At 34.8% G+C, this 24,702-nt stretch overlaps 1 protein-coding gene across 1 annotated transcript; it reads left to right on the forward strand.

Annotated features, from left to right (window-relative positions):
• Nucleotides 1-999: 999 nt before the first annotated feature.
• Nucleotides 1,000-15,160, forward strand: mettl1 (methyltransferase like 1). Its single transcript, XM_024269061.2, has 6 exons — nt 1,000-1,221; nt 2,802-2,929; nt 3,015-3,199; nt 11,464-11,577; nt 13,310-13,411; nt 14,807-15,160. The coding sequence occupies exons 1-6, from the start codon at nt 1,142-1,144 to the stop codon at nt 14,921-14,923; spliced, it is 726 nt and encodes a 241-aa protein (XP_024124829.1). The 5' UTR covers nt 1,000-1,141; the 3' UTR covers nt 14,924-15,160.
• The last annotated feature ends 9,542 nt before the right edge of the window (nt 15,161-24,702 follow it).

Raw genomic sequence — 24,702 nt, forward strand, 5'->3', positions numbered from 1 at the left:
TTTGGACGTCCACGTTCTGCCCCAAACTACTTGAAGACAATTACAAAGGTTGAACCTGCTGACTGACTTATGAAGTTTAAATGTTGCCTCTGTTTCTTCTTAGCTCTGGAGGTAGCTGGGTTCTCAAGTATTATGAGCTCATAAGACTTTACTTATAAGAGGAAAACAATTGCACAGTGAACAGTAGGTTTTCCGTCATATTTAATTTTTTTTTTGCTGTTACTCAAGACATGGAGTTACCATCCACAGTTTTTAGGTGACCCAGTCAAAGACCTGTTCTGGATTACCGAAGAAAGCTGCACTAAGATTTAAATGGGCTTATGAATCCAACTAATAAAACCCAATTAGTGTGAATCAGATTACAAATTTCTGTGTGGTGCTTAATTGTTGCTGGATAGTGATAGCTATGGTGACGCTGGTTGGTAACCAGTTTATGGTGAGAGGAAAACCTGTGATTTTGTTGACACCAGAAGGCTTTTTCATGCACATGTCATGCACGTGTTGTTTTAAAACAATGGTGAAGACACATTTTTATTTATGGAATCAGCATGACTAGACCTTCATAGCTGAAGACAGCTGATTTTTTTCTCTTTCTTTTTATTAGGACAAAAGTTAAATAAAATTGTTGCAGAATGAAATAACTGATTTTTTCCCTTCTAAATTAAGCAGTCTTAAAGAAAGTTTTTGACATCATATATAATTTAGTGTGGGTTTATTATTTACTCTGATTTGATTAAAGTTATTTAAAAAAAACAAGTTTGGATAAAACTAAACAATCACTGGTGATATTATGATTAAATGCACCTTTGTCTTGGTTTCTTGGTTAAAATGTAGTCTTTTGACTTTTATCCTTTAGAAACAACTATCCTAAATTTTAAAATAAATAGACTATATTTTTCTACTATTTCTTCAACATATGTATGAAATTACATTATATCAAGTTTGTAATCTAAATGGTTTTAAAAATACTTTTTTGAGCCAACATGGCAACCCGACAAAAAAGACGCTTGACTATGACGTCAAATCTCCGCGACTCGCCAAATGTAAACGTGACTTGTAAAGTTGGTGCTTTCGCGGTTTTCTTTTTATTTTTCTAATATTTTGAAGACACGATAGAGTAAGACATTTATTTGCATTCATCATGAGCTCGTCAATGCCACAGAAGCGTTACTACAGACAGCGAGCCCATTCTAACCCGATGGCGCATCACAGCTTTGAATAGTAAGTCAAACCTGTCATGCTTGTGTGATACTTCAGAGCAGAGACACGAGTTGCTGTTTCTTCTTTGTATCTTAAAACCTTTTTTTTGTTGTTGTTTTTTTTGTTTGTTTGTTTGTTTTGACAGGCTCCTCCGGGTCTAGTTTAATCAAATATTTGAACATCGTCATGCTATAATGCAGATTTAAGAAAATGACGTTTGAGAACATTCAAAGGTGTCAGTGTTTTCATCTGTCAGTGTCAGTTGGTCATTTTTTATTTAGCAAATGTATTATTTACTGAGCTATAATAAATTCAGTTTTTTAATTTAATGTATTTTTCCAATCTGTTTCAAGTATATTACCACAATAGCCAAATTTCAAACATTAAAGTATATTTAAAAATAGCTAAAAGTGAAGGAAGGACGAATTGAAGTAATAGAGGAATTGTAAAGAGTCAATTTATGAAACAGCTAAACACAGAAATGTCTTCATTTCCTTTGACATGTAGGGATCACCGCAGCAAACTATCTGAAAACAGAAACTGTTATTTTTTTAAAATGACATTACACTTAAAGTCCCACTGCGAACATATTTTGTCCCATTTTATAAGCAATATCAGTGGTCTTTTATTTATGATTAAGACATTGTTAGCCAAAAAATATCTGTGTTGTTTTAAGGGCATAGTTTCTGCAAAGCAGCAGTAGGGGGGACTGTATAAGCTTCCACTGAGATACCATCATCTCTCTCTTGCTAGCTTAAAGCCACTCACAACCTAACATTGGTGGTGCAACAAAAATGGTGAGCAATCCTGAAGCTATCTAGCCGTGCAGTCTAGAGCCAGATGCCAGTTCAGACTAGGAAAACAAAGATGTTCATGGATCTATTTGTCTACAAATGGATGACTTAGCATGATTAATGATTTTAGCAGAGCAGCAAGACTTCGCCTGTGGTTGTAAACTTAAACTGATTGTGTGTGTAAAATTTTGTGTTTATCGCTGAACCAATGTTTCTTTTACAGTATTGTGGGAAAATGTGAAAATCGCCAAATTTCACACTGTGCCACAACAACATGGCCGCCAAGCCACAGGTCCTATGTCCATCCCATAACAATTTAAAGCTTCTTTTGGATATCCCAGATATTTTGCTCAAAGGTGCAGAAAGAAAAAAAATGTGAAAACAATCCTTGCAGTTCAAGACTGCTACAGGACAGAATAAAATGTTAACCAAACTCTAAATCAACTTTTTTTTTCTGTTAACCTCTATAAATGGGGCTTTAAAGGTGCTGTCTGTTGGTCATTATCAAAACAAACTTGTTTAATGGTTGATTCAGCCTCCAACTTCCCTGTTTGGTTACCCTTTAAACAACACAGTGTGTATTTAAATATATATGTGCAAATAAATATTAGATTTATGTCTTGTAAATATATGTCTCTTGTAAAAATAAAACTTTCTTTTCATGTCGTCATTGAATAGTAGATTTGTCCATAGTAACGGCATGGAGAAAAGGCGTCTATTATGCAGCCTGGTCTAAAATCCCCATTTATTGTATCAAAGGTAGGTCATGATTTGATGACTATTTTATTGTTATTTCTTCCTCCCCAGTCCGGTGTGTCCTCAGGAAATGGACTGGTCCAAACTGTATCCAGACTTCACGACTAGCAACACGTCAGACAAACCAACCCCTCGAGTTGAATTCGCAGACATCGGATGTGGATATGGAGGACTGTTGGGTATTTTAAGCCACTCGTCGGATGTTTTTAGCTTATATTTGTGCTTTTTGTTGATCTTATGTCTTTCACTTTGTCTCTGCTGCAGTGGAATTATCTCCACTCTTCCCAGACAAACTCATCCTGGGCATGGAGATCCGGGTGAAGGTGTCGGATTATGTGCAGGACAGGATCCGGTCGCTGCGCGCCTCCAATCCAGGAAGTTATGAAAATATCGCTTGTCTTCGAAGCAATGCAATGAAGTACCTGCCCAACTTCTTTTTCAAAGGGCAGGTAAGTTTGCACTGAGATTTTCCTTGACAAACCTATCTGAAAACCTTGATTTTGAAAGCTAACAATAGGTTTAATGCTCGTCTATTATCCTACCTGTGAGACGTTCTGAGACGTTCTCATCTAACAGAAAGATCATCAACTGCTGAACTCTCTCCATCATATAGTCTTGATGCTGTTATCTGTCTTTCACTTGAATCTCATTCACTGATGTAAAAATCTGATTAGGATTTAGGATCAGATTATAATCTAAAATCTACTGCTTAGAAAAACTGTCCCAGAGCAAAGAAGTAAAAGAATTCTGCTTATTCTAAGATCAGGTTAGATTGGAAAACTCTTCACTGAAGAAACATCTCAACAAGAATGTTTGTCTGGTTTCTAGATTAAGTTTCTTATTGTGCTTGATTTAAGACAAAACTAACTTAGTAGTAACTTTTAATTAGATGTAAGGACTTGTTTTTAAGACATTACATCTTAAATATCTTTAGTCACTTGATCTGGAAAGCATTTTAATTATAACACCATATTTAATAAAACAAGTTTTTTTATTTACATATTACTTTGAATCAGAAGTTTATTTGTGATGGTGGTCAGTCTTGTTTCAAGGAACAGATTTCCTTGATTCAGGAAATACGAAAAGTTTTTTTGACATGTAATTTACCTATAATTTTTTAAGACAAATGTATCTTTAAATGTGTAACTTTAATTATTTGTCTAATTCTAAGATGATTGAGGTTTAAAATAAAGATACCTGGATATTTGTTATACTTAAAATAGTATTTTTATTTTAAGAAAATAACTTTTTTGAGCAAAACATATTTCCAATTACTAGATCAAATGTGTATAAATATGAGTTTTTATGGTTAATGGAAAAAATGATTTTTTTCATGAAAGGTCAGAACATCATAACTTCTACTGATAAATCTTGACTTTAAACGTTTCATCGACAGACCTTTTCACTTAAAACAAGAGAAAAACATTTTGTATTCTATATTTTCTAACAATTATTGAGACATTTTTTTCCAGTTTAACTTTTACACAAATAGAACACATTAAAAAAAATTAGTTGTTAGATGATTAAAGTTTAAAAAGCTCTATTTTCTTAGTTGTTGCTTTTATTAGTAATAATTTTATGTATTCATGGGAAAAGAAAGAAGAAATTAGAGCCCTTCTTGTGGGAATAGACACATTTACTAAAGAGCCAGTTGAAAAATGACTAAAATGAAACAATTTCACAGTTTGATTTACAATTTACCCTGATTTTATTAAGTATTGACCCATTTGATAAACTTCTACTTAATACACATTTTGTCATAAGTGATAAAGTTTGATGTTTTTGTGCTGACACTTTATTTAGTAATCACAAATACAAGATGAATAAGTAAGGAATAATGCCTGTTGAAATGCGCATTATCAGAAATTAACGTACGCCGTGGAAGCTGTGACCCGTCCGACGAGAAGCACAGAACGGTTCACGTACTTCCACGAAGCCTGTAATTTGTTATAATGCGCACTTTTAAGAGCATTATCCCATTAATACTATAGTCAATTACAAAAGAAATAAGTATTCAAGTTAGTACTTTTTATTTATTCATTTATTTATTTTTAGGTGTGTTTTATCACTTTTTAATACACATCCAGCAGCCAATCAGAGTCGAGTATTCACCTGGCCCACGGTATAAAAGTGCAATAAAAATTCTAATATCTTGCCTTTAAAACTGACAAGATATTTCCCCTTATAACAAATTATTTTAATTTAAGGGTAAACTAGTTATTTAAATATCATTGATTAAAAGCTAAAAAGATCATTTTAATCTGATTAGTTAAATTTTTAACCAGGCTGCACCATGTGAGGAGTTTACATGTTTTCCTCGTGCATGCTTGGGTTTTCTTTAGGCACTCCATGCTTCATAAGTTAATTGTTGTCTCTAAATTGCACTTACTGTAGATGTGCATGTGTGTGAGTGTGTTGGCCTGCGTCAGACCAGCGATCTGTTCTGTGGTTTAGCCGCTTCTGGGTTGGCCTCAGCAACCTCTTCACCCTGAAAGAGACTCGGCAGATTCTAAAAATAGATGTATGGAAATTTTAAAAACTTTCCCTAAAATGTACATCTTTTTAATGTATTTTTGTTTGCAAATAGTTTCATTTACACATGTTAAATAGGTCTAAAATTCATAGGAAAGTGCTGAATATCAGTGTTTTTTCTGTTATTTTCTCTGATAAATATCCTACATTCCCAAAAATGTATTTATTTATTTGACAGTACTGTTCTTTATGATGTGGATCAGGCACACTGAAGCTCAATAATATTTAAGTGGGTCAAAACATCTGACATTTGGGATTCTGAACATTTGAATCTTATTCAAAAGCAGCATCTTGCTTTGGAAACAAAATTCTCATCTGATTTTTTTTTCTGAAGGAAACTTGAAGCTTCCCGGTTTCTTTTTAAACTCTGGTCTTTAATCTAAAATCTTTTTTGGGATATCAAGATCATTGTGGGGAAATGAAGGTGCTTTGCATGACTAAACAGGTTTACATTTTCTATTTGTTTTAGTTCTATGAGCAAAATTAGTCATTTTTCAGCTCATAATACAATGTAAAAACATTTATAGTGAAGACTTGTGAGCATGTTTTATACCAAATCTGCTTTTTTACAGACGGAAAATTACCAGAGAAATATTAAACTTTTTGTTCTTTAATTTTAATTTTTCACTTACTTAAACTTATTAAAACCAAGAAGAAAATTTGACAATCACTAGTAATTTTTTTTGCTCATTAATCTTAACTTTAATTTTCTTTTCTTACAAAAGACTTCTTTCATTTACTTAAAGTTAATAAAATCAAATTGTTGAATTTTAATCTGAACCAGTTTTTCCAACCAGGTTTTTAGCTTTATAGATCCACTCCAATTAAAATAGTGTTTTTAACACGTTCTTGTTGCATTTTCTCATGATGGAGGACATGTATATAAAGTAATTTAAGATTAAAAATGTTTTTTAAGTCTTTCTTTATTCATATCGTGTTGAATCAGGAGCAGATGAAAATTAGCGGTTTAAATAAACTCGGGTTTATGACGAGGCAGGTCAAAGTCTCTCCTCTCCGCTACAATTCTGAAGCATCCGCTTGGTTCCGCGCCTACAGTCGCCTACATCTCAGAGGAGAATTTCTAATGAACTCAGTAGAAAATATATCTTAAAAATGAAAAAGGGTTTTTGATTTTGTAAAAAAAACAAAAACTCCATAATCATAATTAAACGACCACTGGGAACGCTTTTACAATAGACACAAGTAGATCTGGAGTGGGACTTTAAAATAAAGCGATTGGATGCTGCCTATCATAATAGACGGACTCGTCTTACTCTTTATCAGTTCATGACGTTGATCGTCAAAGCCTCAAAAAGCAAAACTACAGAGCGCTCATTTCTGACTCAAAATACTTCTTTTCCTCGTGTTAAACATATGGGCTGAATTAATGTATACGCACAGTAAATCCAGGGATTTTATAACAAAGCGTTCTTTGTCTGACATGTAAGGCGTTGCATCAGCTGAGCGCCGAGCCGTGCAAGACGCCATTTATCCCTCCCAATTAACTCCGGTAATCTATGACTTGTTGAAACTTGAATTAGATTACACAGTGGGTTTAGTATGTCGGGGTTAATTTTAGGAGCCTTGATATAAAAAAGGAATTAAAAAGCCTTAACTAAAATGTTCTGAAAGGACATAAAACGAGAAGATTGAAGGTGCAGCTGTTGAAGTGACTCATGGAACGCAAATCTCAAAGGTGTTTCATATGATGATTTTACCTTTAAAGGTTATTAGTTCACTTCAAGCAATACAGATTTTTTTATGCGCTCATATTGAGAGATTTGTGCCAAGTTTGCCTCGATTTAAAGAAACCCACGTGTGTGTCTGAGGGGTGGTTCGGTCTGTTGAAGTGCCCCAAATCTGTTTTAAACTCCCTTCACTGGGGATTAACATGTGCCGCTCCTCGCTCGATCAAAAGTTTCTTCAACCGTTCATGATTAAAAGATATGAGAAAAGACCACCCAGTTCAGAGCTCAGAATATCGCCCCCAGTCTCCTACATGCATGTTGTGAGTGTCAAACCCTCAAACGCGTTCTTTTCTTCTCCCTGGAACATTTTGTAACAGAAAACATAATACGGAGAGTCCAGGATTTCCTTCTCCCATCAGCAGAGGAGGAGCCCCCCAAGGCTGCAGCTGTCCCCACTTATTACCCGCACACCGTCCCGTCTATGCAAGATGTTATTTATTTTAACTAATAAAAAATGACTGGAGGGATTCATAATATATCAGGCAGACTAATATCAGTAGTTGTTCTCTTGTCAAAGACGGAGACGTGGAGGGAATTTCCAGTTTTGCAACCCAATGTTTAACTGCCAAGCACAGATAAACACACATTTACAGTGCAACTGGAGGTTTTTTTTTTTGATCTGACATGTTATAGTTCATTTATTGCTGTATTTTGATCATTGATGTATGAATGATAACAGGAATGAGCCTGTTTTGCTCATGAGGAGAGGTGAAGTTTAAGGTGAACTGATTCCTGTAACCTGTGCAGAAGCAGAACATCCTGGAACAATCCTGGACTGTGATTGAGTATTAAGGCCACCATAGTAGAAGAAAAATTAACAAAAAGATTAGAATAAAGTCGCTGAATCATAAGAAAAGGGTCAACATTGAACAAGAAAAAAGGTCAATCATTTATGAGAATAAATTCACAATTATGGGTAAAAAAAAGTCTAAAAATTGAAAAAAGAAAAAATTGCAAAATTCTAATGAAAATAGTCAAAGTTTTGCTCAAATAAAGTCCCAGTCTTATGACATCATTAGAAGGAAGTCAAAATTTTACAAGAATAAAGTCATAAAATTATAAGAAAAAGTCAACATTTAACAAGAAAAGTTGAAAATTACTAAAATTATTAACTAAAAAGTTAATAATTTATGAGAATTAAGTCACAATTATGAGAAAAAAAGAAATAATAATTAAAAAAAAAACAATTTTGCTTAAATAAAGATGCAGACTTGAGAACTAATCTCTAAAGTTTACTATAAGAAAGTTGTGGAAATATGAGAAAAAAAAGTCAAAATTTTACAAGAATAAAGTCGAAAAAAATTAAGAGAAAAGACTACAATTAACGAAAATAGAGTCACAGAATTATGAGAAACGAGTTACATTTTTACAAGGATTTAGTGGGAAAACAATGAGAAAAAAATACAAATTTCATGAGAAAAGAAGTTGCAGAATTTTGACAAAAGAAATCCAACTTTTTAAGTCATAAGACTTAAAAGTTGTAACTTTATGCTTTTAAAAGTTGTAATTTTTGAAGGAAAAAGTCGTGCTTTTAGAAAATAAAATGTTAAATCTAGTTTGTAAAATGCTTATAACAAAGACAATCGATCACTACTTGTTGAATTTATGTCACAGTCATCTTTTCACTGAATCTACTTCAATGTAACTTTATTTTCCTGAAAGCATGGCTTTTTCTGTTGAAAAATACAACTCTAACTACTGTATATTTTGATCTATATTCAAAGGGTTGCCAGTAGTCTTTTAATTATAATTATCCAGTTCTTTACCAAAATAAAACAATATTTTTTATAGCATAATTTCTGCAAAACAGCCGTAGTTTATTAGAGATTTGAGTTGTGGGCAGGACTGTCGGCGTGGAAGTAAAGGCTGATTTCTCATCATTCCTTCGTTTACTCTCTCTCTTGCTGTATTTAAAGCCCCTCACAACCTCAACCTAACATTGGGGAACAACAAAAATGGTTAGCAATATTGGAGCGATCTAGCCGTACAGGTTTTCATCAGATACCAGCTCAAACGAGGAAAACAAAACGTTCATGTATCTATTTGTCTGCTGGTGGATGCATCGGAATGGAGCAGGTAAAGGAGACTTTGGCCTGCCCATTGCAGTTCCTGAATCACAACTTTGTGCTGATTTAAACTGCAGGATTTAATGTGCCATCACGATTTGAATAAACAGATACTCCGTAATGCAGTTTTAATCTTAAATGATTGTATGTATAGATCCTCTATCATGAGAAAGATGCTACAATAACATGTTAAAAACACCATTTTGATCATAAATGAACGATTTTATTCTTTTTTACAGTACTTGTATGAAATTGTTCTTGTTCAATTTCATCACATAATTTTATTTCTTTATTCTCACATTTATTTCCTTTTATGGAGGCCTCAACACTCTGATAGGGAGCTTAATAAGGTGATTTATTTTCTCGTTTGTCAAATGCTAAACAAGAAGTTCCTTAAATGCACTTGTTTTGAAGTGTTCCTACCTATTGAATTGATATTTTTTATTACCAACCAACTTTAATTGGAATAAAAGATATTACTGGGCTTTCTAATCTTAGAAGCTGACTTTGATTCTTAAAATTAGAAGCTAATATCAGATCTATGGTCTGCTAATGGAAGAAAGATACTTCCGTGTTCTCAGATTTGGAAATAACTTTCCGGTATGTTCACCTTGCTTTTCCATCTTTTTCTGTGGTTGTCATTATTAAATATTTTCAGGTTATGCTCTCTGTAAAGTCTGTGAATGGTGTTGCCTTTTTAAACAAGCAGTTGAATTTATGCTTTTACTCCAGTTTTTATCCTCAAAGTCAGGAGCTGCTGTTTGCTGCATCAGTGTCCCATTTTATCGATGTCAGGGCTGACATCGGGGCTGATCCTGAGAATTTTAAAATTCTGGTGTTTTTTTGAAAAAAGAAAAAACTAAAAAAAAAAACTTTGAAAAACAAAAATGACTAACTTTATAATAAAAATAAATAAATAAAAATTGTGTTTTTCAAAAATCCAGCTGGGGTACGAAGAAAGGTCTACAAAGAGCAACAATAATTCTGGTTTCAGTTAACAGAAAGAGTAATGGTATTTTGATTAATTGAGAATTTATGTGACATTTCTATTGAGAGCGAGATTTGTCTGTTTTGTGTTTTTTTTTTGAGAGTTGTAGATAAAATTAAATTGATTGTTTGGGATGTTTGGATGTACTTTGTTGATACTCCCTGCCTGTCTAGTCTGCAGCAGACGACATAGGGTCCTATTTAACTAAAAGTTCAGCTTGTTGTTTTATTGCGTCTTATATATTAATATATATATATAGAAAATTGCAGGAAAAAAGAAAAAGACTTGAAAAAAACTAGATTTTAGAAAGTACTTTAAAAAAAATACCTTTTTTTATTGTTAATTGAACACATTACACTTCCATAGGACAAATTGTTCGGACCAGTTTACAAACAAAAAGCTTTTTTTTTTTAGAATTCCAACTTTAAATCTCGTGAATTCACTACTGCTAGATAAAGTCTTATATTTATGACTTAAAAAGTCATAGGCTAAATTTACAACTTTTAATCCTGTAAATTTACCAGATTTAAAGTTGTAAATTAAAAGTTGTAAATTTACAAGACAAAAACGTTTTTTTTTTTTTGGGTGGCCCTAATACTCTGTCATACTGAGAACACTCGTCCATGTTTTTTTCTTCAATCGCCTTTTGCAGAGCTTGATGATGATTATCGGATTCAGGTCTTTTTAAGCAGAGCAACATAGAAAACATGCAGTTTTTCCTGAGGACCAGTGATGAGAAACGCTGAAATAGAGCACTCACATTATATGTAGATACAAGTTTTCTCCTTTCTAAACCAGGTCACTGGTTTTTATTTTATTTTGAAACACATTTTATTAAAGTTAACCGTCTGCTTTCTCTTTTGCTCATTCTGTGAGAAACATTTTGGGTGCAAACAGACACTGAGCATCTCCTCAGGCAAATGACCTGATTGGTTCTGTAGGAGACCCTTTTAGATTTTCCTTTTAAAAAATATATTTTGTCTGAATCTAAATAGGTTTCTGTCTGCTTCTCAGTTCAAGGTTATTCTCTGTTTGCACTGGTCCCTACCAGCCTGGATCTACTTAGAAATGCTGTAACTCTATGGTTTCCAAAGCGACAGTTACTGAAAATCTTTTTTTTAACATTTGCAGGAACAGTTCATGTCACTACTTGTTTAATTTTTCAAGGTGATTCTTGCTTTTTGTTTAAACCTACTTTATGTCAAAGAACTAAAATGAATGGCATATTTTTTAGTCCAAGTTTAGACAAGAAAGGGTCTGTTAAGGATTTTTTTAGAAGTATTTAGTATTTCTGTTTCATAAATAAAACTGAAAAAATGTTTTTCTAAGCATATTTTCTGTTTACCCTAACATTACTCTCCTTTTCTTCTGTCTTTCAGCTCAGTAAAATGTTCTTCCTCTTCCCTGACCCTCACTTCAAGAAGACCAAGCATAAATGGAGGATCATCAGTCCCACTCTGTTAGCAGAATACGCCTACACGCTGAGAGTCGGGGTACGTAGAAATGCTGGATCACATCCGCTCTTACGAGTGACGCGGTAATGGAAGAAGGGCATCGGGGTTGCACAGGAAGATCATGCCTTCAAGACCTTTCACACATTTTTGAACAAGACAGAGCTGAGAAAAAAGAAACTGCATCTCTCACACATTACAGATGAAGGCGGCAGAAGAGGAGGGAAACAGATGAGTGGGCTGGGATATTTACTGAAAGCTTTGATTCATTTTCAATCCAGACAGTAGTTTAAGTGTAGGAACAATTGATCAGAGTTTAGTTTAAGGCTTTATCTAGAATCCTCTATTGACTAACTACTTCTCTCCCTTAGAATGATACTGCCACCACTGTGCTTGATGGCTAATTTCTTCCTCTTGGATTGATAGAAATTGTTTCCTAAAAAGGCTCAATCTGCTTCTTTTAGGAATGAATGAATGAAATGACTCTTGTACAGCAACTCCATCTGTTTGGTTTCTTAGCTGATATTTCAGAGACATCAGGCTGAGTTTCTCCTGTTTTCTAGACTTCACTTCAGTGAATGAAGTTTCCACAAGTGGATCCGTGTAAGTTCTAGAAACATCTTAAGAAATTGTAACAGAACTAAAAATCAAAGAAAAATATATAAAGGTCTTAAAATGTATCCGTTTATTACAATACATTTTAAAAGACTCACTTGTATCAATTTTTAAGGCATTCTGAAAGTATTCCCAGTGGTTCTTCATTTTTGTCCCTGAATTCTTCTCTTCGACTAGCAGCACAACACACTACAAATTCCTGAATTGAGCAGGCGGTGTGGCCTCCAGCTGGAGCTGCACACACCCAGTCCCTGTCTGAGAGCCGCTGGGACGTTTGAAAGGAGTGCAAATGCTGAGAAACAATGACGGACTTGTGTAACGTTATTGTTTTTCTTGAGTGTGGGCTTGCAGCGGTGCATGCATTCACGCGTGTGGGATGGGCACACAGCTGTAGCAGAGACGGTGGATGGAGGACTCATTCATGAAGCAGATTGAAACCACATTTTTCAGTGCTGAATTCAAACTAGAATGTGGTCGGAGGTGTGAAGCACACAGTCGTAACTGAGCTGCATAGATTAGTGCATCGTTCCCGCCACACTCGTTAGGAACCAGCGGAACCTGTTCAGCGACAGACTCCACTTCTCACCTCAGGAGATGAGGAGAAAGTGTGGAACTTTGTCTCATCTGCACAAAAATAATTCATTTTCTGTCATTTTAATGTATGCTCATGAGTTATTCGGTTTATTGGTGGTTCTCTGGTGACTCCCCGTGTCCTACCTTTGTTCTACTGTACCACATCAGCTGCTGGAAACCCAGTTGTCCCAAATGGATCGATAAAGTCTAGATGTAAGTGATGTGCTTGCCACGGCCGACCTGCCCTCTCTAGGAAAAGAAGAGTCATACGTGCTCAAATGCAACAGGAGGAAAATCTGTGCCACTGTTAAGAGTTTCGAAGAAATTCGTGTTCTATGAATTTTATCAGTGTGGCCTCCACAGTAAACCATATTGACACAGGCGATTCACCTCTGTGCAGCTATTTTTATCCTTTTACATAAATCGTGAGGTCATGAAAAGAAATAAAAAAAAATCACCATGTGTTCAGTTATTTACGATGAAGTAAAATGTCATTTTGTGGATGATAAAGTCCTAAACCATCAGTTAAACATGCAGCCCTTTCCCTAAAGTGGGATAATGACCAACACATTTCTTCCCATTACAGGGTTTGGTGTACACCATAACAGATGTGGAGGAAGTCCACCTCTGGATGGTGAAGCACTTCACGGAACATCCGCTGTTTGCACGTGTCACGGAGGAAGAGCTGGTATGTTGACGTGGAACTTTTCACAGCTCTGTTTGAAGTCCACAGGTTTGGCGTTCGCCCTCCTGCTGTTCAGGGAAAAGGAAAAAGGTTGGAACGAGGATATCTGATAGGAAAGATGTCCTGCCTTGGGTCTACATAACCTTTTTTACCAAGAACTTAACCCTCTAAAGCCCATTACGTCAAAGAATTGACAGAAAATTCAAATTTTGGAGAGATTTAATGTTTTTTTTTTTAATGAAATCCGCAAAAAAGCTGCATTATCATTTTTATTATATAGTTTTATTAGTTCATTTGGTAAGTTTTTTGCTCTCAACAATGTTAGTTTAAGATAAAAGATATTGACAGGATAAAAAGCAACTTATTTACCCACTGTCTCAAATTTGATCTACACATTTTTAACATAGTGTTTCTGTATTATTAAGTACTTATCAGCATTTTTGCATTATTTCAAAACAGCAATTAGTCATTCAAAAAAGAAAAACAAAAGATCAGTTATTTCCTTAGTGAAGTTTTGAAAATTATCAAAACTTTTTTCCACCAAAACCTTTTCACGGAAGCAGCTATTTTGAAATGAGACAGAAAAGCCTTTCTACTGCCCCTGGTGGAATGAGGATGAACTACAGGGCAAAAAACATGGACAAAGTTTCACGTTTAAGGAAAGTTTGGATCGTGCTAATGAGATAAGAGAAACACGGCCAATTAAAATACAGTAGATTTTAAATTACTTTAATATAAATTGAAAGCTATCGAGGAATTGAAATGTATTTTTTTTATAATAAACTGTAAATGGCAAAAGGCATTTTTTAATTGCAAATTTATTTGTCAGTTAGAAAGTGTGATCTAGATTCTTTCAATGAAATCTGCTCTTACACACTGGTTTGAGTGTATTTGGTGTCGTCTCTGGAGCTTTTGTCGACATCTGCAGCCTGGAGACCTTAACAGATGTTTTCTCTGATATTTCATTAAATCTGTTTTGTCTTTATTGGCAGCACTTGATATTTTCAGCATAAAAGTTCAGGTTTGTTTAATTTTCGCATTTGCCTGTGCTTTATTTTGAAAGGGTTTTTTCTAGGTCAAAGTGTGGAAATGTGCAGAAGCATTCGGTCATATTTGCAGAGTAATGTAAAGTTGGCCCAGCTGCTCAGGCTTTACTTAGTGCAACTGTATTTAGAATGGGTACAGTCTGAACTGCTCTGACTTATTCACATGTTCTCTATAGATAAGCTCAGTGCTGCTGTTCATGACATCAAAGGCATTTAACATCCATTATTTTTACTCCAAACTAATAAAATGCTAAGAGCAATAGTTTTTTTGGTTCCTTCCTTAAACTTTGATTATAAAAAAGAGCATCTGGTATTTTTAACGTACGTAAATCTTCTCGTCCTGATTTTGCAGGTGGATGACCTCATCGTAAGTCGGTTGGGGACGTGCACCGAAGAAGGAAAGAAAGTTCAAAGAAACGGAGGAAAGAATTTCCTGGCAGTTTTCCGGAGGATTGATGATTCACCTTGAGGAGGAGCAGGATTACCTCTGCCTGAGACTTTTTTTTATTGTTATTAACGAGCCTTCTAAAATCACCAGATGGACTTCTATTTTATAAAAGCTTCTTTTTTTTTGCATTTGAGAAGTAAATCCTCTCTCCTGAGTTGCTTTCTGAAGCCTTTCTAAGATGCTGCTGTTATAAAAGGAGGTTTCTGTGGTTCATTTAGTAAATCACTTCAAAGGAGTAAAGCATCTGAGCTGATATGAGTTTGTGGTGTTATTTTTTCTGTAAAAGGAGCGAGACAGTTATCAACATCTTGCCTGTTTGTTTTGGGTGGTTTTCTGCTTCAGAAGTCGATGATTTATGGTACATCTCCAGCCAAGGAACAATTATCTTCATTTACCAAATGATGGATGTGTGGTCCCCGTCAGACAATCTCATCCGAGAAACAGTCATTTTCAGTATTTGTTTTCTAATTCCAGCTGCACATGACAGGTTTTTGTCTGTCAGAAGGGAGGTGCTGCTGCAGGCTGCTGTCGTTGTGAGCAGGACGGCACTTGCCTTAATTACTGGAAAGCAGACGCTGGAGGACTTTAGCCGATCAGACAAAAAGTGAAGCACAAAAAATGGTGCATTTATATTCAACTTTAGGCTAAAAAGTTCTTAATTCCTTTTATGCTAAGTGAAGAATTCTCATATAAGGTTTTATTTGGATTGTTAAGAGTTAAAGGTCTGATCTTTTTGTTTTGTTCTTTTTTAAATATGACAAAGCTCAACATGCTTTGTCAGATAACTGTCCTTCTGCAGGTCTGAAACTTCTCACATCCCACTAAGCATCCACTACATGTTTGATGAAAGGTTCCAGAGCAAGCGACAAATCCACCACATCCCAAAGATGATCTGTTGGGTTGAGATCTAGTGACTGTGGAGGCCATTTGAGTCTCTTGAACTCATGTAGAACGAGTCTGAGAGGATTCCAGCTTGATGACATGGTGGAAGTAGCATCAGTACACAGTGGTCATAAAGGGATGGACGTGATCAGCAACAATACTCAGGTAGGGTGTGGCGTTGGAACTATTCTGTACCCAGGAACCCAAAGTGAGCCATGATAATATCCCCCATACCATGACACAACCACCACCAACCTGAACCATTGATACACGGCAGGATGGATCAATTCATTCATCCATCCAAATTCTGACCCTACTATCCGAATGTGGCAGTAGAAATGGAGACTCATCAGACCAAGCAATGTTTTTCCAATCTTCTGTGAAAGGAGTAGAACCCGGTGTGTTCTTCTGCTGCTGTAGTCCATCTGCCACAAGGTTGGTCGTGTTATGCATTCACAGATGCTCTTCTGCAGACCTCGGTTGTAACCAGTGATTATTTGAATTATTGTTGTCTTTTTATCAGCTGGAACCGGTCTAACCGTTCTCCTCTGACCTCTATTATCAACGAGGCATTTCTGCCCACAGAACCGCCAATCACTGGATATTTTCTCTTTTTCTGACCATTCTCTATGAACCCTAGAGATGGTTGTGGATGAAAATCCCAGTATATTAGGAATTTCTGAAGTACTCAGACCAGCCCGACTAGCACCAACAACTATCAAAATCAAAGTCCACCTTTCTTCCCCATTCTGATGCTCGGTTTGGACTGCAGCAGATCGTCTTGACCATGCTACAGTTGCTTCCATGTGATTGGCTGATTAGAAATTTGCTTTAATGAGCAGTTGCATAAAGTGTAGGTATGTCTTCATTTTGCAGAGATCATATAAAAAAAAGTTTTTTAGTTGTAATGAGAGTAGCTTTTAAAAATGCTTCATGACAAATAACCAAGCATTAAAACCGTATGTTAAATTATTCTTATTTCTATTAGATTACTTAATAAAAAATAATAAAATGTGTAAATAAATAATAAAATGTTCACTGAAAACAGTCAAAACATGAAGTTTCTGGAACAGGAAAACAACTCCATGTGTTTTTAACTAAAACAGGATCTATTTTCCTCCTTCTTTATTAGTCTATCCCAGCAATCTTCATTAGGACGTGCTCTGCTGTCGTCCTTTTTACTGCCATGTGGCAACAAGGTCCTCCCAGTGACCCAAAGCACATCATCTAGCATTGTAGCAGCATCAGGTCATCCAGCAGGGTTTTTATTAAACCCGCTGCAGGAGAATCAAAGGGAAATAAATCCTAATGACTTCCATGTGAAGTGCACTTTTATTTCATTCACAAAGCATTTATTTAGCATGGATGTCAAACCTCTTTGGGGTCAGAAGCTAATCTGTTCTTGAAAGCCTTGACAGTTGCAGGACTTTATGAAAACTACCTTTAGAGTTTAATATTTAAATTAAATAATAAATATGCACATAAATAAATCTACGTTTTCCCACGTAGAACCAAAAATCCTTAATTCTACTCTGTTGTGACTCTACTAAAGAAACAACATGACAAAAGACAACCTGATGCCAAAGCTCCAAAAACAGACTTTTATGAACTACCAAAGACATTTTTTCTTTTCCTTTCTTTTAATTTGTGTTTAGAACCTGCTGAGAAAATATGTTGTAACATTTGTAACACGCTGGCGTCCTCCTTGTCAAGTTTAGATTCTAAAATGTGATGCAATCCTTTCTTCCCTATTGGTTTTATTTCACAGACAGGGTGGTTTTTGCTCTAGAAACTAAAATAAATTCAATAAAATATGTGAAATTTGAATACAACACAAGACCAAAGAAGCATGTTCCTTAGTTAGCAGGTTAATAAAAAAACTTGCATTAATTTTCTCCTAATATTATCTATTTAGTGCTTTCATAATACATGTTTTTAAACTGCAAACATAATGCCATGTTTAAAAACCTACTACAAAGAAAATCATGTTTTTGTGTTTTTAACATTCTTTCTGATAAAGGAGGCCCCAAATAAAGAAAATTCAGCTCAAAATTGGGAGGCAAATTTCTAATGATCTCCTGACGCTCTGCAGAAACTATGTCCTAGAACACTACAGTTTTTTATTTTGGCGAAAAAGTGCATATTCGTAAATAACAGACACTGGGAAGGCTTTTACAAGAGATTTAGAGATGATTAAAGTGGGACTAAGTTACATATAGACTGCAACACCGTGAGAATAATCTGAAATTTAGAAGAAAAAAACATGTTCTACTTGTGCTCACTTTCTTTGGATACAGCTTCAAAAACTGCAATATTTAAGTTAAAATAGCAAAAATATATATGTCACAAATGGGCAGACGGATGGATCCAAGTGTTTTATTGGCATAGACAGGAGAATAGGAGGGAAAAGGTCCACAAAGCTAAATTGGCGTCAGGCAGGCAGAGGTCAAACACAAGGGTGAAGGCGTCAGAGAACGACCAGAGAAGTCAGGGTCCAGGCAAAGGTCAGGGCAGGCGGCAATCAATCAGAATGAAAGATAAATCAAAGTCAGATGAAACAGAAGATCAGGTAAGGATGAGAACACTGAGTCAGTGCTCTGACTACATACTGCTGGGAGTGATTGCAGATGGAAGATGGCTGTGATGCATCTGGGAGTTACAGCAGGGGCTGATGGGAAGCGTAAAGTGGAGACCCAGGAAGGGCTGGTACTCAGTGATGGATCCTGCTGATGACCAGAGGGGGAGACGGGACCGATTCATAATATAAGCTTGACTTTACCACATGATGATTGGTTAATTTTCTACTCGCTGATGAAAAAGTGAACAATTATTTACTAAAACATGTCAACTGGTTATTTGAGGATCTGTTTCTTCTTCAGTCTTTATATTCTAAGACTTGTATAAAGTCATTAATACTCCTAGTAATAACACATAAGAATCTGCATGTGTGATTTCATCATTTGTCTCAATAGCTTTATGTATTTGATAGTGCGAAAGCCTCTTTCTTTCTCAAATGTTCAGTAATACATCAATCCTTCAGTTTGTGCTAAAGTTTATCTTGTTTTTTTTTTTCATTATACCCAAGTTAGGGCATGTACAGCTAGTTTAAAAAATGACTGAAATGCTGAATTTGAGCTTATAAAACAGCCCAATATGATAATGTAATCCAGTGCTATATAATAGGATGTAATTCAATGTAAAGTGAGGTGAGGTAAAGTAAACAACGCTAAGCATGCTCGGACTGCCTGGATAAGGCCGAATTTGGTTAAAGACTTTAGTTTGAAATCAATTTTAGGTGACCAATGAGTATCAGCTAAATGATAACAAACCTCCTTTTCCTCACGTAGTATACAGCAGCTGCTTTCATTCAATTAAAAGTACAGGGGTGGAGGTGACAACACAAATTTACAGACAAGAAAATCATTGTAAAAACGGTGATAAGAGTTTTCCTGACTCAGTAGATTACTCTGTTGCACAATTTATAAACGTTTACACATCAGAACGCCTTAAGTTTGATATTTAAAATGACGTTTAGCATGAAATGACTAACAAATGTGTTAGTTTAGAGCTAAGAATCAGAATTAGAAAGGGAGAATTATTATTAGCACTAACATTTACAGCTCATGAATACAAGATTTCTCATTTATGCACACATTTACACACTTCTCTCTCTTTCCACTAAGTCACGACTTTATTTGTGTAACTGCTAAACAAAAAAAGCACCAGAATTGATCCCTGAGGAGCACAGATAAAGCTCAGCATTATCTCAACTCCGTGTTCTCTTTCTTGCAGATAGGACTGCAAGCTTTTCATTTGTATGAGCTGAGAAGTTGAACATTAGAGGCTTCTAAATAGATTATCCATGGTGTTAAAGTTTATATTTTTTAATCAGCTAAGACCTGGGGTGCCCTCTGAATTTGGAAACATGTTGCATCACATCTGTATAAGGTTACAGGTCTTCTTTTCACTTTGATATCCCTAAAGTCTGGATTTGAAATGTTAAATCTTGTTAATTTTATTCATAAAAGACACAAACAAATGTATAACCACAAAAAAAGTTGTGTAAATGTTTAGTGTGTTCTTATATAGCAACATAAAAAGGAGGAAAGCTCAGTTTAGTGGAAATTTTTAACAACAAATTGACATATTGATGGCTCGCCATGATCAGTTTAATTTCCTCTGATTCATTTATTTAGTAGAAGTTAATCAGTATATAAAAAATAATTAAAATATTTAAAAAACAATATTTTTTCTTCTTTACTCACACTAAAAATGAAACATCACCACAAATGGCAAATGAATAAATGACTGTATAACAGAAGTACATCTACTTTTAACCTTTAAAGTCTGTGTCTTTATCTCCCGGATCATTACTGAGGAACTTTGGTCTTTACTCGTCTTTTTCCAATCTCGCTTCATTGGAGATTGAAGATTTCTGTCATTTGTTTAAACACGGCTTTCTTAATGTCCTGCCGCAGCATTTGAGTCAGGCTGATTCCTGGACTTTAGGACGTTGCAACACAAAGATACATATAATAAAAAATAAAAATAAAGAATTTTCATATGTATTTTAGTTCTTTATGAAAATGAATTAATTGTCTTTTCAAGCATGAAGGTAAAGTCGCTTTTTAATCAAATGATAATCACTAATCCATTAATCGAACAGCTTTCTATTCATCCTAATATTTAAATATAAAAAGCAGTTTTTTTCATAATACATCACGTCCTGCACAGACTTAATGAAGGTCAAGTAGAAAATAAAGTTTTTCAAATCAAATGAGTTGAACAGGAACACACAGGTTTGAAAAACTGCAGTGAAAACAAATTAAAATGACATTAACACACGATAAGATCAGCTATAGAGATTAAATTAAAAAAAATCTCAAACTAAAAGATATGAAATAACCAATTACACTTAAAATAAAACTGTACATGGCGTATACTAATTTTTTCTACATTGTTTTAAGGTTCAAAATTCTTTACATTCACAGTCTCATTCACCTATATCCATGCCCAAGGACTGTTCAAACATGGGTTAGCAGTGAGGAAACCCAACCTGTGAAATTCCAATCAGAGGCCGACCGCTCCAGCTCTGAACCACAGCTGCTCAGGTCAAGATTTATCGTCTTTTATGGACGGAAACTATTTTTGTATTATCAAAGGTTTCAAATCTTCATCAAATTGTTTGGCCTTGACAGCTTAATCCTTTTTGAAGTTTGAACGTTTTATTTTGGTGACTTATTTGTTCACATATATTTGAAATTTTGCTCGCAATAAATAGAGTAAAGAAAGAAAATGTCAAATGAACCTAAATCTTCTGAGCTCAGGGAGGACTCGCAAGGAGAGACTGAGAAGAAACGCTTTACATTTTCTACAAACCTTCAACTTTAGTTTAGTTTGAATTGATTTTGTGGTTCATCACAGATTTGTTGGCGTATTTTTCCATCAATATGGCAAACGTCTTTCTAAAAATTGTGCAGAGTTTTAAAGAGTACCTGAAAGCCACAGATGCCTTACTGAAAAAAACACTCCATTACAAGTTTCAAGTCATCAAATTCCAATAAGACTTGAGTATTAGTATCCAATTTCAAAAGATTATTACTCGTACTGAATGTAGGCTCAAAGAAGACCAAGAAATGTGAAAAACAATAAACTGTTTATCAGAGATGGAAGAAAAAAAAAATGGAAGGACAAAATAGATGAAAAATTAAGATAAAATTAAGATAGGAAAAATAGAACAATATGTCAGCCTTAGTCACACTCAAATCTTAAAAAAAGGGGCAGACAATTTTTCAATATAAATAAATAAAAAGAAAAGTAGTAAAACAGTCAAATAAAATTCAGAACTGACTTGGATGTGATTCATCTCTCAGTCTCAGAGTGGGGTGATATTTTCATTCAGATTTAACAAAAGCTGGTTCTTAAAGTTCTTGGAACTCATTCTAGCTCTTTTTGGGCTGACAAATCACTTTAGCCATGTCGCCACACCTGGTAGGCTATTAGGCAAGCCGGGTGCTAATTGCTGTTATAGTTTGTAGGGCGATACTGTTTAATCTGCTCAACAAATCATCCATAGTAACGTAGATAACGATGCAGACTTGTTAAACGTCATAATGTATTGAGTAACAGCAAGTGTCCGTTTAAATGTATGGGAGTAAGAGTACATATATTCAATCAAAGATGTAGTAGAGAGTAAAAGTTGCTTATATTTTATATTCTCAGTACAAGTACAAAGTAGACAAAAAACTTAAGTAAAGTTACAAAGTCCGTTTACTCAAGTACTTTACACCTCTGAAATTGTGTTCACAGACACCTGAAGGGACTCACTTTTAGACCTCAGAACAATGATCTGCACCAAGATCCATTGCCGTGTTCAATTCATCCTCAGATTTTGGGTAACTTTATTGAAAGTGTCTGCATTCAGTATTTTTTACCCATTACAAATTTGATGTTTTTGTCTGTTCGTTACAATAGTGCCTGCTTTCCCGGACTTTTCCAGCTTGCTGGTATTCCCTTTTTTTTTTTTTTTTTGTTCCACCTGGCTGTCACGTGCTCTCTTCATGGATTTCTCTACACTTCCGAATGAGATAACCACAACAAAAGCACTCAAAGAGCACACAGAATGTGCATGGACCAAAGATCAGAAGGAAAACTGCACATATTTCAGCCTTTTTTCCCCCTTGAATCTGTACTTTTCTTTGAGAATACAACATTTTAAAAGCATACATGATAAAATATAATAGTTACAACTGCTTTTCAGATTTGGAACCAACAAAAACTTCTTGTGTAAGGTTTCCAGTCATGCTGGCAGATGCCTTCTGAGCCTGTTGCTAGTTAAGCATCTTAGCGAATTCTTTCAGGTTGGTCTTTGCCGGCTATGCAAGCTCCGCTTTACCATCTCAACAGGACTGAGACGTGGTTCCTCGGAGGAGCAGCGCCCCTGATTTCCATCACTTTAGAAATGGATTTGAAGCATTTGTTTTGCTGAAAGACTCTGAGTTAACATAAAATTAGACGAGAAACACCCTTCTCTTTCACAAACATTTTCTGTTAGGTGTTGGTGAAACATGAAGCTCAGAGGAGGTCAGTTCAGCAGCCGACTTTTGGAAGATTTGTACTTTAAAACACAAATAGGATTTATATCAGTTTTATAACAGTTTTTTTCAAGATTTATGTTTGATTTAAAATTAAAAATGTTAAAATATGTATTATTATACTAAATACTTTTTATCAAAACTGGTGACTTGTTCACAAAATGATGATCCAACATGAATTGTGATAAAAAAAAACAGATTTTGTAAAAATTGCTTATTATAAATTAGATATGAAGGTTGTATATAATGTTGTGGAGAGATTTCTATCATTAAAGTAAAGATGAGAAACCTCAGGCACATGTTTGCAGTTCTTTCTGGTTTATGGGTGATATTTATAGATTCAAGAGTGAAAAAAGACATGAAGTTGTAATCATATGTATAATAAGTGTGTCTAATATAGCTTAGCCATGAAGACAGAGCACTATCCCTCGAATGCATGCAGCCATTGCGGTGGAAATACATCAGACTGAAATGCTCCTTCTCACATGTCAGACATCTGGTGTGCAGATGTGCTGCTAATTTAACTGATGCCTTTTACCACACCTTTTCATTTCAGGACATAAAAGTGTTTTCTTATTTGTACAATGTTCATAATCCTGCATGTATGCCTATAAAAATCATTATTCGTCCACTTTATTGATGTACTTTCTTGATTCTTGGTTCCACATCGTCTTACCCAGTGTGCTCTTGTGCAGCTGGTCCGCCTCGTTAAATCGTCCTGTTTCTTTGTGAAGCTCTTCAGATCACGGATGACCATTTTCTTGTTAGGATAAGTTTAAATATGATGAAACTTCTTGATCATTCAAAACTTTATCAAAGTATAAAGACGGAATGCCTCACAGATCATAAATATGTATCTTTACAGAAAAACTTAAAGAAGAACATTCACAAAATGGACATTTTTATGATAGGTATGATTACATTTATTTGGAATAAATCAAGATTGTTGGTCGAGATCATTCTAATTATGAAAAAAATCTCTCAATTTGATTTGCTCATGACTGAATGTGTGATAGAATCTGCAGCACTCTAAAAGCAAGAAACCTTTAGTTTTTCGTAGCAGGACTCTTTACGATAAACTTCATGGTCTATTTGTGCTTATTTTTGGGTTTTATCTTGAATAAAATTCTAAAAGGAAGATAAAGATACATTAGCATAAGTACATTTACGAGACATGTTTAACATTTATACTTCTGTGATCTTATACTACATGCATTCCTCATCTGGCGATGTTCAATAATTTTATATACTTTGTTTTCCATATAATTTCTTATAGATAACCTTTACTGTTTATTCATGTATTTAAACACCGTGATAGTAAATCATTTTAAACTTTTTCAAGACAGATAAAAGGTGTTGTACATACATTATGATTTACATATACTCGTCAAATGTTCATTCATTCATTAACATGTGTTAAAACTTTAAACAGGATAAATTAGACATACTGTTGACCTTAATGTCCACATAAAAGAAGCACATTTGTCTGCTTCTTTATTTATTTATTTTTTTTTTGGAAAGATTTAGAAAAATAAACAGTGTTACACACCCCTGTCTAGGGGGCTTTAAAAAAGGATGTAACATAGAGGTAAAAAAATAAATATATAAATAAAAATCCCAACAAGTCAAAAAGTCTTACATTAAAACTTGTCAACCAAACTACAGACAGAAAATAAATACATAAAAAACCAAGAAACAAATAGGCAAACCTTAAAGCTATATATAACAAAATAAAGAAAACTGGGTTCCAAACATGTCACAAAATCATAATTAATCCCGGACGAGCCCCAATTTGTTCCACCTCTGTCTAGCAGCTTGTAAAAA

Source organism: Oryzias melastigma, linkage group LG5, assembly GCF_002922805.2.
Source record: "Oryzias melastigma strain HK-1 linkage group LG5, ASM292280v2, whole genome shotgun sequence".
Lineage (NCBI taxonomy): Eukaryota > Metazoa > Chordata > Actinopteri > Beloniformes > Adrianichthyidae > Oryzias > Oryzias melastigma.

Coding starts and splice junctions, on each gene's coding strand:
- mettl1 (XM_024269061.2), top strand. CDS start 1,142: ATGAGCTCGTCAATGCCACAGAAGCGTTACTACAGACAGCGAGCCCAT. Junction 11,578..13,309: donor CCTACACGCTGAGAGTCGGG/GTACGTAGAAAT, acceptor TTCCCATTACAG/GGTTTGGTGTACACCATAAC. Junction 13,412..14,806: donor GTGTCACGGAGGAAGAGCTG/GTATGTTGACGT, acceptor CTGATTTTGCAG/GTGGATGACCTCATCGTAAG.